General features: G+C 39.3%; 1 protein-coding gene across 1 annotated transcript; it reads right to left on the bottom strand.

Annotated features, from left to right (window-relative positions):
* Positions 1 to 5207: 5207 nt before the first annotated feature.
* On the bottom strand, positions 5208 to 7995 carry hs3st1 (heparan sulfate (glucosamine) 3-O-sulfotransferase 1). The gene is made up of 2 exons (XM_056382020.1): positions 7748 to 7995; positions 5208 to 6945 (listed from the first exon to the last, which is right to left on the bottom strand). The coding sequence occupies exon 2, from the start codon at positions 6805 to 6807 to the stop codon at positions 5890 to 5892; it is 918 nt and encodes a 305-aa protein (XP_056237995.1). The 5' UTR covers positions 6808 to 6945; positions 7748 to 7995; the 3' UTR covers positions 5208 to 5889.
* Between the last annotated feature and the right edge of the window lie 14536 nt (positions 7996 to 22531).

The following is a 22531-nucleotide window of genomic DNA, read 5'->3' as shown; positions in this document are numbered from 1 at the left end:
ACAATTATCTGAATACTATGGTTCAAAAAGGTGTTTAGATGAAGGTACAGGTACCTTTTGCATAAGTCCATGTGGCAAATAATGCCACCCTGGGTCACTCTTCAGTTTCATTTTTCTGTTGAAATGGTAATGAATGGACCACTGCTCTTCATCAGACTCCTTTATTCAGAGTCAAAAGACTAGATCTTCTCCTTATTAGACCTTCTAATAGTGAACAGCAGCTACGAACAAAGCTGCTCACCGCTACATTCAATTCAAACATGGTCAGTTTTCCATTTAATGCTGAATTAAATTGACAGAACCCAGCATGCTGTTACTCTGATTAAATGATACATTCTTCGATTCACTGTTTTCAGTGTCGTGGTTTAATCAAAGCTTGTCAAAGCAGCAGATAAAATGTAGACTACAGGATTCTGAGAATCTTTTCATGTACCTGGTACGTTGTGGTTTTCAAGGTTACCTGCATCATAAAGAAGCAGCATTATCTCAGGTTGGACCACATGTCAACACTGTATAAAAGCTTCCCGCAAATGCAGTACAAGAGTGTGATCTATTATTTTCAGTGCTTCATCTTTTATAGCTGTGTACGACACCTGGATTGACAGTCAGTGCACAGGGTTAGGGTTAGCAGTCCTGTAATAAACCAAGCAAGATGCAGCAAGAAGCAAGAGGACAAAAAAAACAGTCACATGGAAAAAATGATTATACATTGCAAGAAAGCATCCAAACACATTTGAAAAATAGATGTACCTGATTACCAATTTAGCCATTCACAATTCACCAATTGTGCCACACCATGTACTAACATTTCATTTGAGTCTCTGAGCTAAACACTTCCCTGAAAATAAATACCCAGCACACTTTGAAAAACCCTGAAGATTGTTTCACAACACACTTACTCTTGTTCTGAAGATATTTCCAAACTCCTCAAGGACAATTTTAACCATCTGAGTGAAAAACGCACTCAGTCTGCTGCAGGAAAAAATTTTTTTTTTTAAACCATTAATCAAGTTGTGACTGTATCCATGTAGCCTTGAATTTACATGTTTTTGATTTTCTTCTAAAACACAAATGAAATGTATTTTGTATGAAAATATAAAACATTGGACGGAAACATCAATATGCTAATGTGAGCGATAATAAAAGATTCAAATTTTAGTTCTCTTACAAATTGAACAGCGAGATACATGATTCACTGCTACCAACTTTGTTTGGAAAAAGAGACACAACTTTTAAAGCAGGTTAAAAATAATTTTTATTGTGCAGAATATCCTCATATCAAGTAGAATCCTTGAGGATTTTGGAAATACTTTCATGACAGAGGTAATGATGTTTTTAAAGTTATGTAGCATACTGTCTGATAGGGGTTTATAAGCTGTAGTTAATGGATTTATTAATGGTTAATAAATCATACCCAACAATCTGGCAACACAAAAGCTATTCTTACTAACAGCTTATAACTGCTCTTTAAAACATTGATAAAGAATTTATTAACCATTAATAAACCATTTATAAATGGTGTCCTATCAGGAAGTGGTACCAATATTGCCGGGTATCTTTAGGAGATTCAAATGCAGCACGGTGACTCAAATGTAAAGGTTGTATATGAGAGGCACAAACTGGGCTTTGGCTACGAAGTAGATAAAAAGAAAGAGAGGAAGAGTGGCTGCATGTGTTATTTCTGCCAGGTTTCACCCATTGACTGGACAAACAATCTATTCCAATTAAAGCGAGCGGCAGCCCTGGTGACTGCAGAAGGGGCTGTGCTCCATCGGATCACATCATCCTTTCAAACACCCCAGAATAGCTGATTGTGATTGGGAGGAAACAGGCCCCTTCAGGAACAACTAGTGTGGGCTGCCAGCAGGGAAAGGGATGGGGGTGGGTGGTAGACTGGCTCCAAGTTAGTCCAGAAATTTCTACGGCAAATAGTGTTACTGCGGAGGTGGTGGTGATGGGGAGGGGGCAGGAGGAGGGCAAGGCCATTAATCCTCGTTGCAGCCCCGGTTTACCGCTCTTACTGCATGTGGGGCGAGGAGGCAAATTAATTATGTGGCTGAGATTAATTAGGTGATGTTAAGGGAAATCTGTGACTGTAAAACTTTAAAGGGCTGCACAGCTGACTGGACTAATGGGGCGTTCATGAACTCTTAATAGATGCTACTCTGATGTTGAGTAGTGTGTAAGGAGAGCAGAGAGACGGAGAGACATCCAGAAAACTAGAGACAGAAAACAGTGAAAGCAGAGTGAAGATGTGTCCTTGCTGAGAGTAATTTCAACAGAATGGATTCAGAAAGCTTCCTGTAAGAGCACCTGCGCTAAGTTGGGCTAAAGCTTTACATTATGTCCAAGTCCTGGTTCTTAAAACTGCTGTCATCAGTGTTTTATATTAATAATTGATGCAATGAGTGTGTGTAATGTGATAGCTCTGTGGAGCTTTTTAATATTTTTTCATCATTGTTTCGGTTTTGTGGCCTGCGGCTTTACTGTTTGGTTCACGTTCATTTGTGTTGTTTGCAGCTGCAGCAGGGAGCTTTAACATAATAAACAAAAAAGCTAAAACCAAACCGCACTACAGCAGATGGATAAGGTTAGAGCCTAGTTGGCATAAGTCAGATCTTTATGTCAATAAAAGTGCCAATACATTAATGCAATTAATGTAAATACTTCATTAAAAGTATCAGTCTTGCATTCAATAGCAGATGTATTATCAGCTAAATGTATTTAAAAATCAAAAGAACTTCTTACTAATAAAAAAAATGTCTGTGACTGATACATTAACATGTATCAGATTGTTAATACTGATGCAGCAATATATAAATAGCATTTACTGTTGGTCGAGGTGGAGCTAGTTTTCACTACTTACTACTATAAACACTTTGGAAGTTAGTGCAGTGGTTACCAGTCTAGGATCACATCCCTCCAAAGATTAATCTTAATGGTCGCCAAATGTTTGATGGAGAAGGAAAGAAGAAAAAATAAATACATAAAAAAATGTACTATGCAAATTTGTAATAATTTTTTATGGCTTCTAGACTGAGTCTTTGCTTTCTGTGAAATACATGATTATTTTACTTCTTTGGGTCTTTAACAGTTATGCAATTGAAACCACTTAAGAAGTTTAAAAGGGAAATGTCTCTTTGATTTAACTGCTAACAGCTCACTGGCCCTATTCATACCAGGCATTAACATGCATCTTGTGATCTTATCACAAGTGAACAGCTCTAAGTACAGGTGTGAATCCACCCAAGACGCATTGAGGACACATTGACGAAGCACTGAGATCTGATCGCACCACCCACATTAAGAAGTTGTCTGGGCCACATGCGGCCAAAGGGATCACACAATGACTGCGTAAGCTGCCTTTTGACAAGCCCACAGGGATATATTATTGGTGTCAAACATCTTGGACAATTTTGGTTTGTTTTGAAGTACACCATGGAATAAACCCAGTCTGTATTGTTTTGATTTCTTCTTCGCTTAACTTCCAGCAGCATAGACACGGTGCCTTGCTGCATTGTCTTTGCAAAGGGAAACGATATAGGTGTTTATTTGCATATACAGCAGGGAAGTGAGATCCAATCACAAGTTCTAATACCAGGTATGAGCCAATTGAGCATCCACCCAAGACGCATGTTAATGCCAGGTATGTAGTTGCAAGCCAAAAACAAGATGATGTAATCCATTATGTAAGCTTGTGATGTGATTTTTAAGTAAAGTAGAAAAGGAATCATAAAGTAGCAGAAAATGGAAATAGTCAAGTAAAGAGCAAGTACCTCAGAACGGTACTTAAGTGCAGTACTTGATTGAATGTACTTTTGTCACTTTCCAGCACCAGAGATAAAGCTTTACATTATTTCCAGGTGTGGTTTCTGTGTTTTTACAGTCTGCGTGCTGAGGGGGAAAACAGGTTTATCTGGAAATTGCTTCAGTCCTCTTTCGACCCAGAGAAAGATGACATTGACATTGCTGCTGTATTTTTGATTTCGAGTAAAGGAAACTGCATTCCTGTGAGTTCCTCCAGTCTTCGCTGCTCAAGGACCATCTGGAGACCTGACACCTTCAAAGCAACGCTAAAAGGAGAACATGCCAGTTCAGTGTTAATACTGCACATACCAAATGACGCAAGCAGCTGTCTGATAATCTCACAGCAGGGATCAGCCTCCACCTTGCACCTCACCTCCACATACTCTTCTGTGTTTACTCGTTCTCCTGCTTTCCCCCCTACGCCTGCAGCCAAACCTGTTCTGCAGATAGCTGTTGATAGTCTTGCTCAATTATCAACATAAAAAACATGTAAACTATGAGGGAATACTACTCCTGCTCTCCGAGGGCAAAATGAATCATAAAGATAGAAAGAAGAAAATATTACTTTGGTCTGTATTTAAGGGGCAATGAGGTTGACATCCTGTTTGCAGAGTCCCACTAAGCCCCTGAGTAAATCTAGGCCACATTCAAATATGAAGCCGCTACCGTAGGTTTTTGGAGCTTAATGTCTTTGAGACGGTGCTGCTGATGTTTTCAAAGTAGCAATAAGCTTTGAATAAATAATCCCTTGCCTCTCCAAAAAAACTCAATAAGAACATCACACCCTTGGGCATAAACAACTTAACAACTTTGATTTCTCTTGGTTTGGATTGTGCTCAAAGCTGAGTTTACTTATCTGCCCACTCTCAATTCTCTTACACTAATCCTAATTTGATGATAGAAGAATCGACACTTGATGTGTAAAAAAATAAAAAACGGTCCTAATAATTAATGCAGCTGTTCATGGTTGGAGGTCTCATCTGATGAACAGACAGCAGCACAACAGAGTTAGTTTTTTTGAGATAGAGAGACACAGCAGCACTACCCACTGTGTTCTGTACATGCTGAGGGTGGCCACACAGGAAATTCAGCACAGTCAAAATCCTACATAAAATTGCACTTTTTTTTTTAATGTGAACACGACAGACAGCACGTACTAGATGCTCAAAACCCCTTTCTCATAGATAGGTGATGCATTCAGAACAGTGAGATCAAATAAACCACAGCGATAGGTGCAACCTATACACAGACACATGCACATGCCTGTTCACTGAGTGGAAGTCATGACTTGAGTCATCCTCTTTGTTTGTTAGGATTTGTGACACTGCACAGCAGACGGATACATAATGGATGAATAAAAATAGGTACAAACAAGATGAAAAAAACAACATCAGACATGCTAAAAATAAAATACATCTTTATTATGGTATTAATTCTTCACTTTCCAAAAAAAAAATCTATTTACAGTACACCGTCATGATCAGCAAATATATGATGTGCACAGATCATTTATATAACTGACTCTTACATAAAGAAACATCTTGAGTGACAAAAAGGACAAATACAAATTCATTATGGCGTGTGCCTGAAAGTGACTGAGAAATCATAGCAGCAGGTAAAGGTTCCTTCAGCGCTCTAAATGCAGTTAGACGTTAATAATGTAATAGTATATGAAGTGAAACATGAAGATATGACAATATTAAACTGCCTGTTACTTATCTTTATGTAAAACTTAAACTGCCACAGTCTAAAGTCTGAATGTCATTATCAATGTCATATTAAGTCGCCTGCTTTAATCACTCGAGCTGAGCAGTAGTGAGTGTTTCTAACAGTACAAAACAGACAGTTAAATGCATAAGAAAAAACAAGACATGCAATTAGAGAGCATGTCATGAACTGCAGTCTGCCCTGATATTTGGCTCGATCATACTCCAGTAACAAATGTACTAGTACAAAAATAGATTTAGTTTAAATTTACATTAGCTTTGTCTCTTCATCTACACTGTTAGTAAGGAAAACAGAACAGCTCGTGGAGATGAATCCCCGAGCAACTCTTCACCAAACTACTGAGACTGAAAAGGTTCATTTCCAGTTAAATGTTCGACCCACCAGCTCAAAGAACTTCTTGTTGGGTTCGTGAAAGAACTGGTAGAGTTTTTGCAGGATGGCAGGCGCCACATGAGGATGAGCCCTGCCTTTTGAGTCGTGTAAACACCTTTCTCTCCCGTGGTCTCTCAAACAGTAGAATCCTTTAGTTTTATTGAAGTAAAAATTTGAAGCATTTATCTGAGGTTCCAGCTTAAGGAATCGTTCTACCTTTTTCATCTCAGGGAAGGGGTCCCTGATCAACTCGTCCCCGTCCACAACGTGAATGCTCTCCAGCGGGAAGTACTGCAGCCAGTTCTGCATGTGCACGTAATACAGGCTGCGATTGAGAGCCTTGTATCCCAGATTGATCTCGCCATCCTTCACCAGTATGGACTCGATGGGCTGGTAGCGCTTGTGCTTCTGGAGACGGTTGTAAAAGACCTGGGTGTAGTCCGAGAGCACACGCTCTGTGGGGTCTCTGAGGATGAGTAGCAGCTTGATATCAGGGTTCATCTGATGGATGCGTTTGGGGACTTTGCTGGAGGTAAAGTAGGCCGGCGTCTTCTCTACCGTCAGCTGGTCGGGGTAGGCGTACGGCATCTGGCTGAGATACCAAGGGAAACCCTTCTGAAAGTGACTCTCCCAGTCAAAGAAGTGCACCTCGTTCTGAGCTGCCGCCACCGCGCTGTGCAGGCTGAGCATCTCAATCAGCGCCCGTGTTCCCCCCTTCCTCACCCCTATAATTATAATCTGAGGAAGCTGCTGGAGGGTCCCGTTTGGGTGGCTGGTGGTCCCATTGTCGGTGGGCGATGAGGTGGGAGGTGAAGGTGGCCCCCCATCAGCCATCGGTCTTGAGGGGACGGGGGGAGACTGTATTGCAAAAAGCAGCAGCCCAAGGAGCAAGGCTGCCATGAGGGAGGTCCTGACCCTGGGGGATTTCAGCCTGGCGAAATCACCAAAACTGTATCCCACATTGAAAGATCAACTGCCTGAGGACAACGGTCCAATGGAAAAGCAAAACGACTGTCTGTTCTCTGTCAGCAGCAGTAACTGCAAGGGAAGAAAACAGCTGTGATTAGAAGATACCTGACAAAACAAAATGCCTATGGAAAATACCTGCTAACACACAATCCTTCTGGCATTACACATCACCACAATTTCATGACTCAAAGGCTACACGTTTAAGGAAGCAACATTTGCTTATCAGTGATTCAACTTTAAACTTTAATCTCCGCTCAGCAGCTGAGATACCAAACCACATTTTAAACAGGGAAAGGGTTTTATCAGTAGCCTGTAATTTCATATCATTCCATATCTTTAATACAAAAATGTCTCAGTGCAATTTATGTCACTGTAACAAACCAAAACATACAATGTATGTATGGCTTAAAAACACTCAAAATCTGTGTTTATTTTCTTATCAATAAAATGTGGGATAGATAAGCTGAGTTCATTGGGTTTGATTCAGGAGGACTACCGGTTTATAATCCATAAACATAAAAAAAAAAATCAATCAATCACATTGTGCAATACAGGTAACATTTGCCTTAATGAATACGTGTTAACAAGGAAATCAAACACTGAATCGAAGCTCGGAGATATTTCCTGGCCACAGAAAATCATGAGGCAGGTGAAGTAAATTCTGCAAATTTAAAGGCTGCACAACAGCTAAGACTGAAACTAAATATGAAAGGGTTCGTACACAAGAACAGCATGTTTTCCATTTAATCTCATGTTTTCTTCCATTATATATATATGTATATATTTTTTTAATACAACAGTCTCAATATGCCGACTTCGCTGCCCTGTTCACAGTGACCGTGACATCCGTGAAGTGCCGTGAACCGCTCACCTTTTCAACTACAAGCGTCCTCTCGACAAAGATTTCATTTCGTACAGCTCCGGACCCTCCGGTACTTCCAGACCAGCAGGTTTATGATCCAGCTCTGCACAGGATCTGCTCTGGATCTTCGCTCTCGTCTTTCTGCCGAACGCACACGCTCAAGTAAAAAAAAAAAACTCGCCTCCGACCGGTGCACAACTTCACCTAAGCGCCTCCTCTGAGCTGTGTTTCACAGCCAGTCCGTCCTCCCGGTTTTTGACTGTCAGCTGTTGTGTGCAAGCCCACGCCTACATCACGCCTTGCAGGGCCACTCCCCCCCCCCCCCCCCCCCCCCCCTCCTCCCGTGACTCACATTTTTGCAATGTTATGGTATTTGACAGAGATAACGCTATGTGTGATATGACAGGAGGGAATGAAGCAGGTGGACTTCATGGCTGCACGTGTAGAAATCTGTTCAAATGACAAGTAGAAGAAGAAGAAAGTGGAGAACATAACAATACCGGGATGTGATTATGTGTCAGAACATTTGCTCTAAATTTGCAGGGGATGCCTTTGTGTCTGATTAAAGAGTATTTACCAAAAATCCCAAAATATTCAAACCAAGCAGTCTGAGTTGCTCTACGCAGAAATTTGTTGCCCATAGAGAGCGTGGGCCTTCTCAGGATTTGGATTTAAAAAGGCTATTCAGCTTAGCCTCCAGGAGTTCTCTCTTCACTCTTTGCTTTCAGGGGAAATCAGTGAAAGAGACAGACCAGTTATTCATCCCTGACATTCTTCTCCGCCTTTGTCCACGATGCGAGTGCATCTGTGTGTAGTCACCAAGTCCAAGTTGCACAATCTCACCACCTGTTGAGTTGCACTTTTCTTTTTTCTATTTCTTTTTTTCACCCCCCCACCCCCCCACCCCCCCCCCCCCCCCCCCCCCCCCCCCCTCCTCCCGTGACTCACATTTTTGCAATGTTATGGTATTTGACAGAGATAACGCTATGTGTGATATGACAGGAGGGAATGAAGCAGGTGGACTTCATGGCTGCACGTGTAGAAATCTGTTCAAATGACAAGTAGAAGAAGAAGAAAGTGGAGAACATAACAATACCGGGATGTGATTATGTGTCAGAACATTTGCTCTAAATTTGCAGGGGATGCCTTTGTGTCTGATTAAAGAGTATTTACCAAAAATCCCAAAATATTCAAACCAAGCAGTCTGAGTTGCTCTACGCAGAAATTTGTTGCCCATAGAGAGCGTGGGCCTTCTCAGGATTTGGATTTAAAAAGGCTATTCAGCTTAGCCTCCAGGAGTTCTCTCTTCACTCTTTGCTTTCAGGGGAAATCAGTGAAAGAGACAGACCAGTTATTCATCCCTGACATTCTTCTCCGCCTTTGTCCACGATGCGAGTGCATCTGTGTGTAGTCACCAAGTCCAAGTTGCACAATCTCACCACCTGTTGAGTTGCACTTTTCTTTTTTCTATTTCTTTTTTTCACCCCCCCACCCCCCCACCCCCCCAACATTTCAGCAACAGCAGGTCCGAAATCTTTATCCAATCCAAACTGGAGATTTACTGATCTGGAATCGAAGCACTGGATTTCACAATTTCCTCTGAGTCATTTGATGAGTAAGGGGCACATCACTAATGTCAAATACCTTCCTAGATTGTGTCACATTTGTCCTACAGGGATGTGAAAGTTAGAAAATCTTCTCTGACACGCAGCAGATGTTCATTTTCATGCAAATATGATGGTGACAAAATGTAACAAAGTCAATATGATTCAAGTAAAACGCTTGATTTCAGCTTGTGTTTGATCAAATTATTCTCAGCTGTAATTGGTTGGTAGAGCAAAGTATGGCCAATTTCCAATGCTGATATTATACCCTAAAGCATGGAAGACTTGAGGGCTCTGCAACTGAATATGGATGTATCTAATTTTACCTTTGTTTGCGAAAATTTCTGCTGTGTAGGTTATTTAAGTGAAGGCCATTACAGACATTAAAGCAACGCTCTACGTATACCAGAGGGCTACGAGCGGGAGGTTTGATGCCACAGCAAAAGGTCAACCCCGCTTCTTAAATACATCCTTTCCTCTAGAGAGAATGCCAACGCATGTGCTTTATTTATTCAGGGTACAAAGTATAAGTGCTGATATGGCAGAGACTTTTTCCCCACATTGATTTTTTAGATGCAGTTTAGTAATCCTCAGATTCTGCCCTCATCTCTCCTGGAGAAGTGTGAATTCAGCGAAGTCGCGGGGCTGGCTTGTACAATACTCTATAATCCCTCTTTGAGGATCATCAGAAGCGTTCGACCACATTAACGTGACAATGGTACGTATTCAGAGACCATGAATACACTCAGTGCGACCTCAGTGACTTCCTTCATCCTCAGCTCATAACAGAGAAACAGGATGAAATAACGACTGTGGTGGAAGAAGTATTGAGACCTTTTAGTAAATGTAGCAATAAGACACTATATGAATACTCCATTACTGCATGTATAATTTTATTTGAGTATACAGAAATATTAGCTGTAAAATTTACTTAAAGAATCAGAAAAGACGCAACCCCTTTATTAAATGTTATATCATTGATTTACTAATATTACTCATGTATTGAGATTTATTTTAATGTTCTTCTAAAGTTTTAGCTGGTTCAGGTGAATAAACCTTTTAACTATATATCCAACTATACACACACACATATATATATATGTGTGTGTATATATGTTTAGTCATTTAATCTGTAACAATATGTTAATTTTATGAACTGGTCTTATGGTTTGCATGTAAAATCTTAGTAACTCCAGCAGTAAGATGGAGAAAAAGTACAATATTTCCCTCTGAAATGTAGTAGAGTAGATGTATAAAATAGCTTAAAATGGAAATACTCTGGTTAAGTGCAACTGCCTTAAAGTTGTACCTAAGCCCAGGACTGGACTAAATGTACTTAAGAACAACATTAACCTCTTTCTGCTCCAGTGGTGTCGCATCTGCTGCATATTTCGTCTTTCAACTCTTATCAAATATTTCTCCCTAATAGGTTTAAAGAAAGTTACAGACAAATTAAATTAATCACTTTCACGTCTGATGTAAGTCAGACAGATCTTGCAGTGTTGCTTCAGGATCATCAGGCTTGAAAACATTCTCTCTTTAGCGCTTGTGCCAACTGCGTACAACGTTTTTTTTTCCTGCTCTGGCAGGTTTAACAGAATCCAAATGGGTACACAGACTGTTATGGGTAAACATACGAAATGCTATGCTCTGTGTGTGTCATGGCTCTGATACCGATGTGTCTTGTGAAAACAATGCAACTATCCTCATATGTTTTGCAGAGGATACTGTAAACAGCTCTTCTTCTCTGTTAACCTCGTGTGTACTCCTATAAAAAGTGAACCTAACAGGAGAAACACATTTTCTCAAATTAACACTGAACTATAGTCACATTTAGGACGAATTGATTGCTGTTTAACACATTATTACATAGACAACAAAAGCCGTGCCACACCAGTATTTCTCTTCAGGAAAGTATCACTATCTTTTACATGGACACAGGTAGATCTTTGTTTTACCTGCAGGCTCTGTAACTGTAACAATAAACTCTTTTACACTTGATATTATTGTTTTTTCATCTAAATTGCCCTCTAAACCATTTTCTTATTATTAGCTTCAATACAACCCCCAATCACACCCTCAGGCAAACAGTAATGTTGTTTGGCTTTTATTCTCCAGAGGAATATTTCTAATTTTGAGTCAAGAATGAGAATTTCTCGTAATGCTTGTTCAGTTGGGGTTTTTTCCATTTTATTTGTGAAATGGAAATTTATTCAATACATCATGGTTCTTTGTCATTTTAAACACCTTAGGAGGAACAACAGCCTATTATTTTCTCTCACCTAATTCCACAGTTTAATTATATGCACTGTGAATCATCACCCGTCACGCCACCCACCCGTGTTACACTGCAGGCCATTGAGCTCGTTCTATAGCTTCAGCTATTTAATGAAACAGTACTTTGTTCAAGTGGGTTCACTGTGTGGATCATTGCTGCAATCATTTACGGAGGTAATACAAGATGATGGTGGATAAAAATAATAATGAAGCTGATCACATGTCGCTGGCTGAACGTGATAGTGTGGTCCACATAAAGAGGGATGCTTATGAAAGCCGCATCATACAGAAATACACAAAATACACTGGTAAATTGAACAATTCTCTTTTTCTGAAACAGTTGGCATGTTGAAGTCAGTTTCAGCGTCCAGCCGCAGCTTCTAGGTTTGGCTCGCTTTACAGTTAGAAGTGTAGATGTGTATAGTCTGGAAAGAAAGACTGCAATCTGTGACAAGAGAACATCTGCAAGCCATAAGTCCTATTCTCTCTTTGATTTATTAAGAAAAAAGCTGAATTCAAGTTTTAGTGTTATGTGCACTTTCAAAACTGTTTATGATTTATTCATTTCCAAAAAGTCTGCTATAACAAAGTTTACATGTCAAGACATTTGTTTTCATGAGAACTAAACAAAGTCCATTTGTTGATGTTGCATTGTAAAGGGCGAGTAAGTGGACCAGCAGTTATGTCAAACTACTCTTTCATGATAAGTCCTAAAACTAATATGGATAAAATCCTAGCAAATACCAAACTTACATATACACAGATGCATCTCCATGACAACTGTCTGTAGCACCTGCGAAAGCAAGTAAGTTGGCTTGTCTTGATTTGTTAATTAATGCTTGAATTGATTGTCAACACTGGAGCTATACAGTATATCAGAGTTGGCTGTTGTGTAGCAGAAATATATAATGTGACTTGATCTGTGATTTAATCTGGCAGAGAATCAGCTCAACGAATCCATCACTGGAGGCTGTACAACAGATGATTGATGGTTTCCGGAGACATGAACACAAACCCTTCCTACATTTGACTGAATGACTGCACTTTTTGTTGGACATGTTCTGGAGTCATTAATACGTCTTCACTTCTGATTCAGAATGGGAAAAAAGACCGCAGCAGATGTTCTTAATATGTCTTTGAGTTTGGAAACTGGTGACGGACTGGAATGATTCAACTCTCAAGTAACTGTTCACATATTGTGTAACAAGTAGCCTAGCATTGCAAGAAGTTCGATATTTAGGTAATTACTTCTAGCTGAAGGACAACATCTCTATTAACCCTAAAGGCTTATAGGCTTATATACTGTATCACTAATTTGCAGTAGCAGTTTACATTCAATGGTAATGTCTAGAACATTAACGTTCACTATTAACATTTTAGAATTATGTTCGATATTAATCTCTGGCAATAATATTTTGCAGATATGTTTAATACGTATGTTACAGTATGGCTGAGAAATCTTAAATGTCATTTCTTAGTTGTATAAACTGTAAACAATTATCAAGAGGAAAGGTTGCCTTGGGATATGATCGTGATTGAAAGAGCCAGAACTATTTCCAAAAGCGAATGAAAAACAGTATCGGGCTGTATCTGGCAGGTTGGGAGGAGTTCACAAGAATACAAGAAATTCATCAGATAACATCTCAACTGACTACAGTAACAAACCGAAGAAAGTTAGCAGTTCTTCTCATTGTTCTGTGTGACATCTAGTGAATTTCTTATACTGTTGTCATTATGCATCAGCCTGTGCATCATGATGAGTAAAAGCCCAGCCTTTTGAAACCCCAGATAAAACAAGAAGGGGAAAAAAAAAAGGGGGGGGGGGGGGGGGGGGTCGTGCCCAGGCGTGCTCAGTGACGTTAAGTTGTGGGAGAGTAACGCTGGTGCTACATGAGAAGCAGGAGTGTTTCATCATGACTCATCTGGGCTCACACATGGACACATGCAGACGACCGCAGGGTGCAGCTAACATGCAGTTAACTCTGACAGTTTCTTTCTAAGCCTTTTCCAACGAGAGTGTTGCTGTATTTTATTTCTTTTTTTATTTCATTGCAAGACATTGACAGGACAACACTAGGAAAACAAAACAGTAAATGCAGGACACCAGAATGAATGAGAGTCTAGCCAGGGAACAAGGAAGCAAAGTGATATTTGCTGTTGGGTGTATTGACACTCTGTGTACGTGTGTGTGTGTGTGTACACACTTGTAAATGCTACATAGTGAGGACCAATAAAAAAAATATTTTCCTAACAGAGTGAGGACATTTCTGGAAAACTGAGGACATTTTGGCTGGTCCCTACTTTCTTGACAAAACCTTCAAAGGGCTGTTTGAGGGTTAAGACGTGGTTTTAGGGTTGGTTTTAGAATAAGGTTTAGGTTAGGAGGTTAGAGGGAAGCAGCATGACCATCCCAGCCCCGGCTGCAAAGTGGGGATGTGGCACCAACCGGGAGCTCCTGAACAGGCAGGGTTGGGCAGCTACAACAAAATTCCTCTTTTCTTCATCTTTATTAACTTTGTTATTGTTTATTTTATTTATGTTTTGTCCTATTTATTTATTTATTTGGTGTTGCTGTTGTTGTTCTTGATGTTACAATTTCATAAATTGAAATGCACAATACGTATGTAATCTAGGGGTCTGTCAATCAAAACAATGACAAAAGACTGTGGGATCATGGGAGTTGTTGTCTTGACCACCATTGCCATTATTGCACTCTCCTGTTTAGGTGAGGTTTTTACCAGGAGCCGAATTATCCGCAGAGGTCTCCTCCTCTCCAAAAGACACAGATCCAGTGATCAAATCGGGTATAAACACTGAATAAAACAGTTTCAGTTTCAAGAAGTCAACTTTGACCATGTGCAAAGGGGATATGACATCATTGACAGATGACCAAATGAAACGGACTGTAACCTTGATTAACATTACAGATTTCTCCTGGTTTGAAAACAGCTGGAAACATTTGGAATAATGTTGGAACACAACTCAACAAACTGTATAACATAGGTTTGGTTTGCAGAAAAGTTGCATATTATACCTTTAATTCTTACATCATCATTATTATCATTATACTAATCTTTATCATTACAGTGATGGTGGTAGTGACAAAAGCCTTACTGTAGATAGGGGAGACTTTCCTGTCATGATCAACATAAATAAAAACTATAAATTTAGTTTGTTATCTTACAATCATTTAGTATAAACATGGCTTTTGTCCTTTCACTTCACCTGTCGTGCGTGTTTTTAAATGAGGTAGGAGACGACATAAAAGCTTTAATGCAAAGATCTTAGTAGATCAGGTTTACCTTAATGTCTTCACTCAAGTTTATTCACTGGATAATACAGTATCCGCATTACTGTTTTATCTCTGTTGGCAAATCATTACCAATTAAACAAATAGATCACGAAATGAGTTAAAACAAATAAGCCTCTTTGTTTGTTGACATTTATGCACAAAGGCAGGTTGTACTGTAACAGTATCATTAGCTGTCAGACGCTGAGGTTCTGTATATGCAGAACGACTAGGGATTATTATTTATAATGCAGGGTAAAGGCTAAAGGTAAGAGGAATCTGTCTGTATTGGTAATTACTGCAGAATTTGGCGTCTGTACCAGGTGCAAATCCTTGGAAATGGCCTTCATTACTGGGGAAGCTCGCAGACTGTGGCTAAGAAGTGAGGATAATGACAGTGTGGGATTAACCTCGCTTCCAACTCTTTTTACTCCTCTTCCTCCACAGCCGCCACCAGCCAACCCCTTTTCTCCTCATCCCTCGTTTCTCAAAAGAGGCCCTTCTCTCAGACAATGCAAAAGCTTGCCGAAGGGGGTTTTGATCATCCTGTGATGCGGCGCTGTATGACAGGCCTCAGACACAGATATTTAGTTTCCCACTCAAAGAACCTCAACTCAGGAGATTAGTGGAAAAACTTCTGACACAGCTGCAGTTGAAATATTTTACTACACTGCAACCAGCCGTTACCTTTATCTCCTGCTCTGAAAGGGAACTGGATGCTTGGATGTGTTTATGTGTGTGAATGTGAGTGGTGCTTGTGTTTGTGGCTTTTTTGAAAAAAAAAAAAAAATGTTTTTCATCTTCTCTCATTTTTCGCTGGTGCTTATGCTTCCCCACCCTCCTCTGAAAGACAGGCCAAGGTTTACTATGAGGTCTGAATCAGCCAGCGTTTTCTATTTAAAAGTAAGTTTTCAAACATATGAAAAGAGGGATTAGTGGCTATTTGGTGTGAAAAATGTTTTGGAAACTCCACTTGAGTGCATTTTAAAACTCTCCCCAATCATAAAAAAGGAAATTAAGTAGAAGGTCTTACATCTGGGAATTTGGTGATCCTGCAAGCAGTGAAAGAAATTTTCATTTCATATCGAGTTATCTATATTGAGCCTGTTATGTGTTCATTAAAAATAAAATTCTCTGAACTGCAAGAATGTACTGTCACAATTAAAGGTGTCAGGATGACTTTGTACCTGCTGCAATAAAACACTTGAATTTGGAGACCTTGTGTTTTTTTTTTTAGCAAGAAAATATCTTAAGTGCTTTGCTATAAAACTTAATAATCTACATTTTGGAAAACTGACAATGGCTCTAACAAAATGTTGGAAGGAAACAAGTGATGGTCCACTCAAAAGGACTGCAGATACTCTTGGATGTTTTTTACAGGTAGAGACACATCTGGAAATGTGTTTACAGATGTTTCATTTTCAGTGTAAATACTTGAAAGCATGAACTGACCTGTCAGGTTTAACCAGAGCAGTTGCAAAAGTAGGATGTTCAGGTAAAAGACGGTTGGTTGTAAAAACCTGTCTCTGCAGGAAAAATGCAAACAACATATGATTATGTTTTTTCAGCTCATTATTTCTCCTTTTCAAGCTTTATTATTTACATAAATGAGTTCCACCAAGATCAAAAGTAGCAACACAGTCTCTCTGAAAAACTATATTATTAACACTTCAAGCTGGCTACTTTCAAATTGAATATGACACCGTGGAGAATACTCTGAGTACTGACTGATATTTGTTTCATTTTATACCTGATTTGTTTGATATTGAGAGAAAAGTCCCCGTGTGTAATACTGTAAATGCAATACCTTCTGTTCAGTGGGGTGGAACATGGCATGAGGCTCAGCTCCTGTTGAAACTGAGCAGGCTGCTTTTATCCAGAACCAATAAACCCAAATGATCAACATTAATGCACCTGTCTACAGCCTTTTCCTCCCGATTTGCTGAACTGCAACTTCTTGTAGGGAAATATTTTACAAAACCTGAACAAGTGCCAGTCTGAAATAAAACAATGTAAATGACCTTAGAGGTTAATTCTTAACCTGGGGAAAGGGGGATTGAATGGATCTGGCTCAGGTGACATCAGGTGGTCTTCATTCAGTGCAGGGCCTCCTTAATCTTTCTCCGGAGATCCACTGACTCACACAAACCTTGCAAAAGTAAATAAAAATCACCAAAGATGTAATAAAATAAAACAATACACAGAAATATTATGCATAAAACGGAAGCATGACAGACGAGTTAACATAGCTTATTTCCAAAGTTAACATCTGCTGGGTATAACTATCATCGTTATATACCATTACAGCATGTTAGCTTCCCTGATATTACACAAAGAGGGCTGATCTGCTGCAAACACATAGACCTCCAAATCCATGGTGGTGTGGGGCCTCTTAAAAATAATTATCTTAAAATAATAATAACAGGTATTTTTAATAATCTTAAAAATACCTGTGTGGGTTTTCCCACTGCCAGCCATCTCAGGTACTTATATCTGATACTTTCTCACAATATAACACAACTTCACTGAACTCCATCAGCTGCCACATACAATCAAATCATATTTACCTCTGAGGAGAAACATGAAGGTCATCCAAGAACACGTGAAACAACGGGGTGTTTTTCACAGCAGACTTTTTGACTTTAGATAGTAGGGAACACACAGGTAATAACATGAACCATGGCTCCCTTCTGCAGCATTTAAGTGTCCCAGTATGGCATGACAGCGTGAAAGTGAGCCAGCATGAACAAAACCAGGACGCTGAAACCAAAACAGCTGAATGGAATTCAGCCATCATTAATCAATATTATTTACACCTGTGTTTAACCTGCTGAGTCAGCTCACAATGTCTTTCCTGAAAAGGCTGTTAGCCTAAACATAAAATGTGTTACTTACTATATTTATCTATCATGAAAGTGATAGGGGATGTCTTGTATAACTAAACATGACAGCATTAACCATGAACTATACGCGGGTTGTGGGACAAAAAATAGGCCTTCTGAATAAATAAATAAATACATACATACATAAATAGATCTTGAGACTTATCATTTTAGGCATGGTGCTGCAATCAGCTTTTTGCATCTTACAATTCAAATACATTCAGAGTTACAGTAACTTAAAATGACAATACTGAACATATCATAGTTACCACCTTAAAGCTGTCTGAGACCCACTTTCAGATTTGTGAAACGTTTGTTTCATCTATGAAAGCAAAACAATTCTGATTTCACCGCATACAGACAACAACAAATCAGGTCTCGCTAGAAAACTGCACAAAAAGTTGTTTTTGATCTGGACCCGAGGCCTGCACTACGAAGCAAGTTCAACATACCCAGGATATCTCTTCATTATCTGGCTTCACTGGGCCTAACACTGGCCATCCTGGATAACCTGTACTACAAAACTGGTTATCAATAAGCAATCAAGCAACATCGTCAGAACCATGAGTGAAGTATTTGATATGATATAAGAAGAAACGCTCATACCTGCAGGTAATTTTGGTTATAGTGAACACTAGAGATGATTTCCAATTATTAAAGTCACTCTTAGTATATGCCGTAGGAATTATTATTACTCTTGTTGAGTGAGTATTTCTGCTCTTTTGTCTGATGATGAACAAACTATCGTGAATATGTGATGCAGATAAAAAAAAAGTTAAAAAAATGTTAGACTGTTGCTGCTGCCAAAGCAGAGAGGAGACAAGAGAAGAAAAGTAGTTAACATTTGATTAGATCAATCTGACTGAAGTGCTCATTTATAATAACGGGAAAGATTTAACAGTGTGTGGATAATTTTTCTAATAAAAGACATCAGAGGGTTTAGTTTTTATTTCCAGTCTTTGTTGCGAAGTCTCCTCATAATATTATGAGGTGGAAGAATAGAGAAAATCAACATCAACACTTTCAGGAATGCTGGCACGATTAAATAATCTTTGTTCAATTAAAATGATGCTACAATAGTTATCATGTAGTTATTTGGTGTGATAAACTCTAAACCCTCCATTAGAAGCTGATTTAAAACCAGAGTGGACACATGGAAAGCCTCAAGCAGAGAAATCATTCGACTTATCTATAAAAAATATCTGCTGCTCTTTAGTATTTGTCACATTATTATAAACTCTTTTGTTCCTGTCAGGATCCTGTAGGAACGATGACTCAGTTTTTCCAGGTATCTGATTGGTCAGTAGATGGGCCGTTGACAGGTGTTGAACAGATTCTCTCAAATTAGATCAGTCTATGAGTTCAGCACAAGTTACCATGGTGACCGTTAAGAAGTGAACCACCGTCGTAGGATTGAAAACCCAGGATTAAACCTGAAGTTACCTAGCTAACCTCAAATCCTGCTTCGTACTACAGGCCTCAGGTTTGTTTGGTGAACGCACTCTACTGCGCCATTAATGGCCGCCACCATTAGGTTGGTGTATTTAAATTGCCGAAGTCATGCGCACTTTGTTGATCTACTACAGGTGCCACCACAGCTAATGAGCGTCTGCAAATCAAGCTCACCTGCCGATATGTTGTTTCTGTACGACTTCACGGAGGAAATTAGCCTGTTTTTGGAGCTACACCGACTTTCCAATGTCCGACAGCATACTCCAGAGATGACCAGAGCTTCACCTCACACAGGTAAGAAAACTTTGCTGCTTGTACCGCTGCATAGTAGCTGTTTATTGTTTTGGCGCAAATCTGCTTCCGGTTGTTGGCTGCTAGCTGCTAGCTGCTAACGTCCGCGCCTCTGCTGCTGATGTTAAACCGTGTTCATTGTTTTCTGTGGTTTTAACTGCGATTTACTGTCTTGTCGTGGTTGGACTCATTGTTGTTGTTTTCTAGTAGCTGCATATGATGCTTTTTTGCTTTTTACGTTTTTGATTTGCATGGTGGTGAGATCTGAATTCTCATGTTTGAGTAGCGTGAGTGTGTGTGATGGGCTGAATTGCTTTAGTTGCCTATTTTCTCTTGGTTGTTGCATTGTTTTGAGTTTATTCTGGCTGTTTGCAAACTCAGCTCTCAGAATGTCTTATTACAGCCACTGTTGCCACATTAGAATGACACAAAAGCCTGTCAGAGCCTAGAACCTGCCCAGTGGTTGTAAAAGTGGCAGAAGAGGTGTTTTTTTTTTGTACATAGAGTATGAGCTTACATGTCAGCATAATTAAATGTTGCTGTTTTTTCTACTTTTGACAGTAAACATTAAGTCTTCCCTTTATAAACGGATGTAAACTTTTAGAAGAAACAGGAAGTAAGCCTACATTTGTTTACATTGTAGAAAGTTAAGTATGCTGAATTGGCTAAATAGTTCCTGTTTGCAGTGTATCAATGAGTTACTTTGATACTGAAGAAAAAGTTATGCAGTTATAAGGAATTTTAAGACTTCTGCATGATTGGATTGTATGAATGGATTTATAGATGTTTGTTTGTGATGGACATCAGAGATATTAACATCCTCACACTGAATCTAATAACATATCCATCAGGTATGTGCGTTCAGATTTGACTGAGTCGTGACTCTGATTTTTTGATGCAAATTGTGGCAGTCGGGTAGCCTACCTTACTTGCCTCTATAAGCTGTATATCACTGATACTGCTGCTGCTACAACTGCTGATCATGCTGATAAGCAGACCAAACCACAATAACTAACCTCCCATCGTTTTTAGAACTCCTGCATGCACCTGTCCCTTTCACCTGACACAGCATGTTTGCCTCATGTCTATCCCTCTGTGCCTCAGTGTCTGAAAATCTCAGTAAAATAGTCTAACCTTTCCAAGGTGGAAACCTACTAATGACACAAAAAGTAGTCCAAACTATGATAGTCCATCCAGATAGATTTTTATCTGCTTATTTAAAGAAAAAAAAGTCCAATTGGGCCTAAGACCCCCTAATCTGACAACCCTTCTGACACACTGTAAGACTTGCTTACATACCATATCATAATATTGAATTTAGAAAAATTCAAATTTTTAATTCTTATTTTAGATTCTAATTAACATTAAGATTTAATCAATTGAACTTGCATTTTGTCACACATAAGATGTTTACTCATATTGGCTCCACACAGTTTATTTTCAGCTAAGCATTGTAGAAATATTTCTGTTCAGGTAACATGTTTATGTGACAGCTTACTTTACTATTCGCCATATCATTATTGCACCTAAAGTGTTGAGCTCCTGCTCTGTGTATACTGCTGCTCCAGTCTGCCACACTCACTGCCAACCTCATGTTTATAGTGTGCTGATGGTCATCTGATGCTTATCAAAACTACATAACATTTTATAGGTAAAGATTGCCTGCCTCTGAAATTCTTTGAGTTTTAAAAAATATTTACCTCCATAGTGAGCTGCTGGGTTGCTGACCTGCCTTTGCCTGCCGCCGCTTATCAGGTAGATTGTTGGGTTTAGATGTTTTCCGAGTTTATTTTGAATGTTTAATCTGTCATTTCCATCCATTCTTTCATTTCTTAAAAACATAATTCATGGTAATTACATAATTATCAGTGTCATGCCTAAGCTGTCACAATCAACAAGTAATGTTTGACAAATAATGCCTACAAAGAAATAAAATTAACAGAGTGCTGCTCTTTACTGATCAAGAGGACAACTCAAACATTCACACAAATGAAAGAAGCAGTATTTTGGTCTCGCTTTGTTGTAACTCCTCCACTTTATGTTAATGGGATCAAGCTGTTTCATGCTGTTTTGTACTAACGGCTAGAGTCTCTGTCTGTTAATTGCAAGGTGCCTCCTTGTTGTTTATTTTCCTCAGTAGCTCATTTGGTAGAAACTTCCATGGTGAGAGGTTCAGTTCAAAGTTGTGCAGCTTGTGCAGAAATGCATCTACATGAGGAGATGTAGGACAAAGTGTGTAACATGCCACCAGAACCATCCGGAAAACAATGAAGTGGCACAAGCGATGAGAAGAGACTCTTCCTCCCTGGCTTGCTATCAGTTTCAAAAGAAATTGTTTGAATGAAACAAAAAGCTGTTTCTGTGCAGAGCTGCAGATTGTGCAGAGATGAATTTTAGCCTTGGATTGTCAAACGTATCTGTCAGCATGGCATTTTGATTGAAGGAGCCTGTGAACGGCTGAAGGTGAAGCTGCTTTGAATAATTTATATCTTGACATGTGTTGTCGTTTGATGTGATGGGATGTAGGTCGGTTGAAATTTTTTGGATAAACAATAATATCAGCACCGCCAATATCTTCAAAATTAGTCAGCCCAAGTTACAATAAAAAAGTGAGTGTAGGAGCAAAGAAGGAAGAGAAATATCCAATACAATATGATATGATGCATAAAAACTCACACAGGATGAGCAGTTATACTTGTTTCAAGGGGAGACTTACTATACACCTTGAGGCAACGAGGCAAGAATAGTGTGTTAAATTGGTCAAATCTTCGAGCAAATAGCATGGCCACAGAGGGCATATGTTAGAAGTCCAGTGAGGCCACTTACAAAGGCCAGCTGTCATACAGAGGTTTGCTGAGAAGAGAGAAAATCAATGGCCATAATTGCTCAATAACAGTCCGACGATGGAGGTGTGGAGAGAGAGAACAAGGGTCACATCAGATGTGTATTAGTTCAGTGTATCAGTGCAGTTTGCATTTTTTTTTTTTTCCAGACAGTC

This window comes from Seriola aureovittata, chromosome 8 (assembly GCF_021018895.1).
Source record: "Seriola aureovittata isolate HTS-2021-v1 ecotype China chromosome 8, ASM2101889v1, whole genome shotgun sequence".
NCBI lineage: Eukaryota > Metazoa > Chordata > Actinopteri > Carangiformes > Carangidae > Seriola > Seriola aureovittata.
Note: the sequence above shows the minus strand (reverse complement) of the source record. Positions and strands in the feature narration are given on the sequence as shown.

Bases quoted from the DNA above. Each gene is read 5' to 3' on its own strand.
- hs3st1 (XM_056382020.1), bottom strand. From the start codon at position 6,807: ATGGCAGCCTTGCTCCTTGGGCTGCTGCTTTTTGCAATACAGTCTCCC.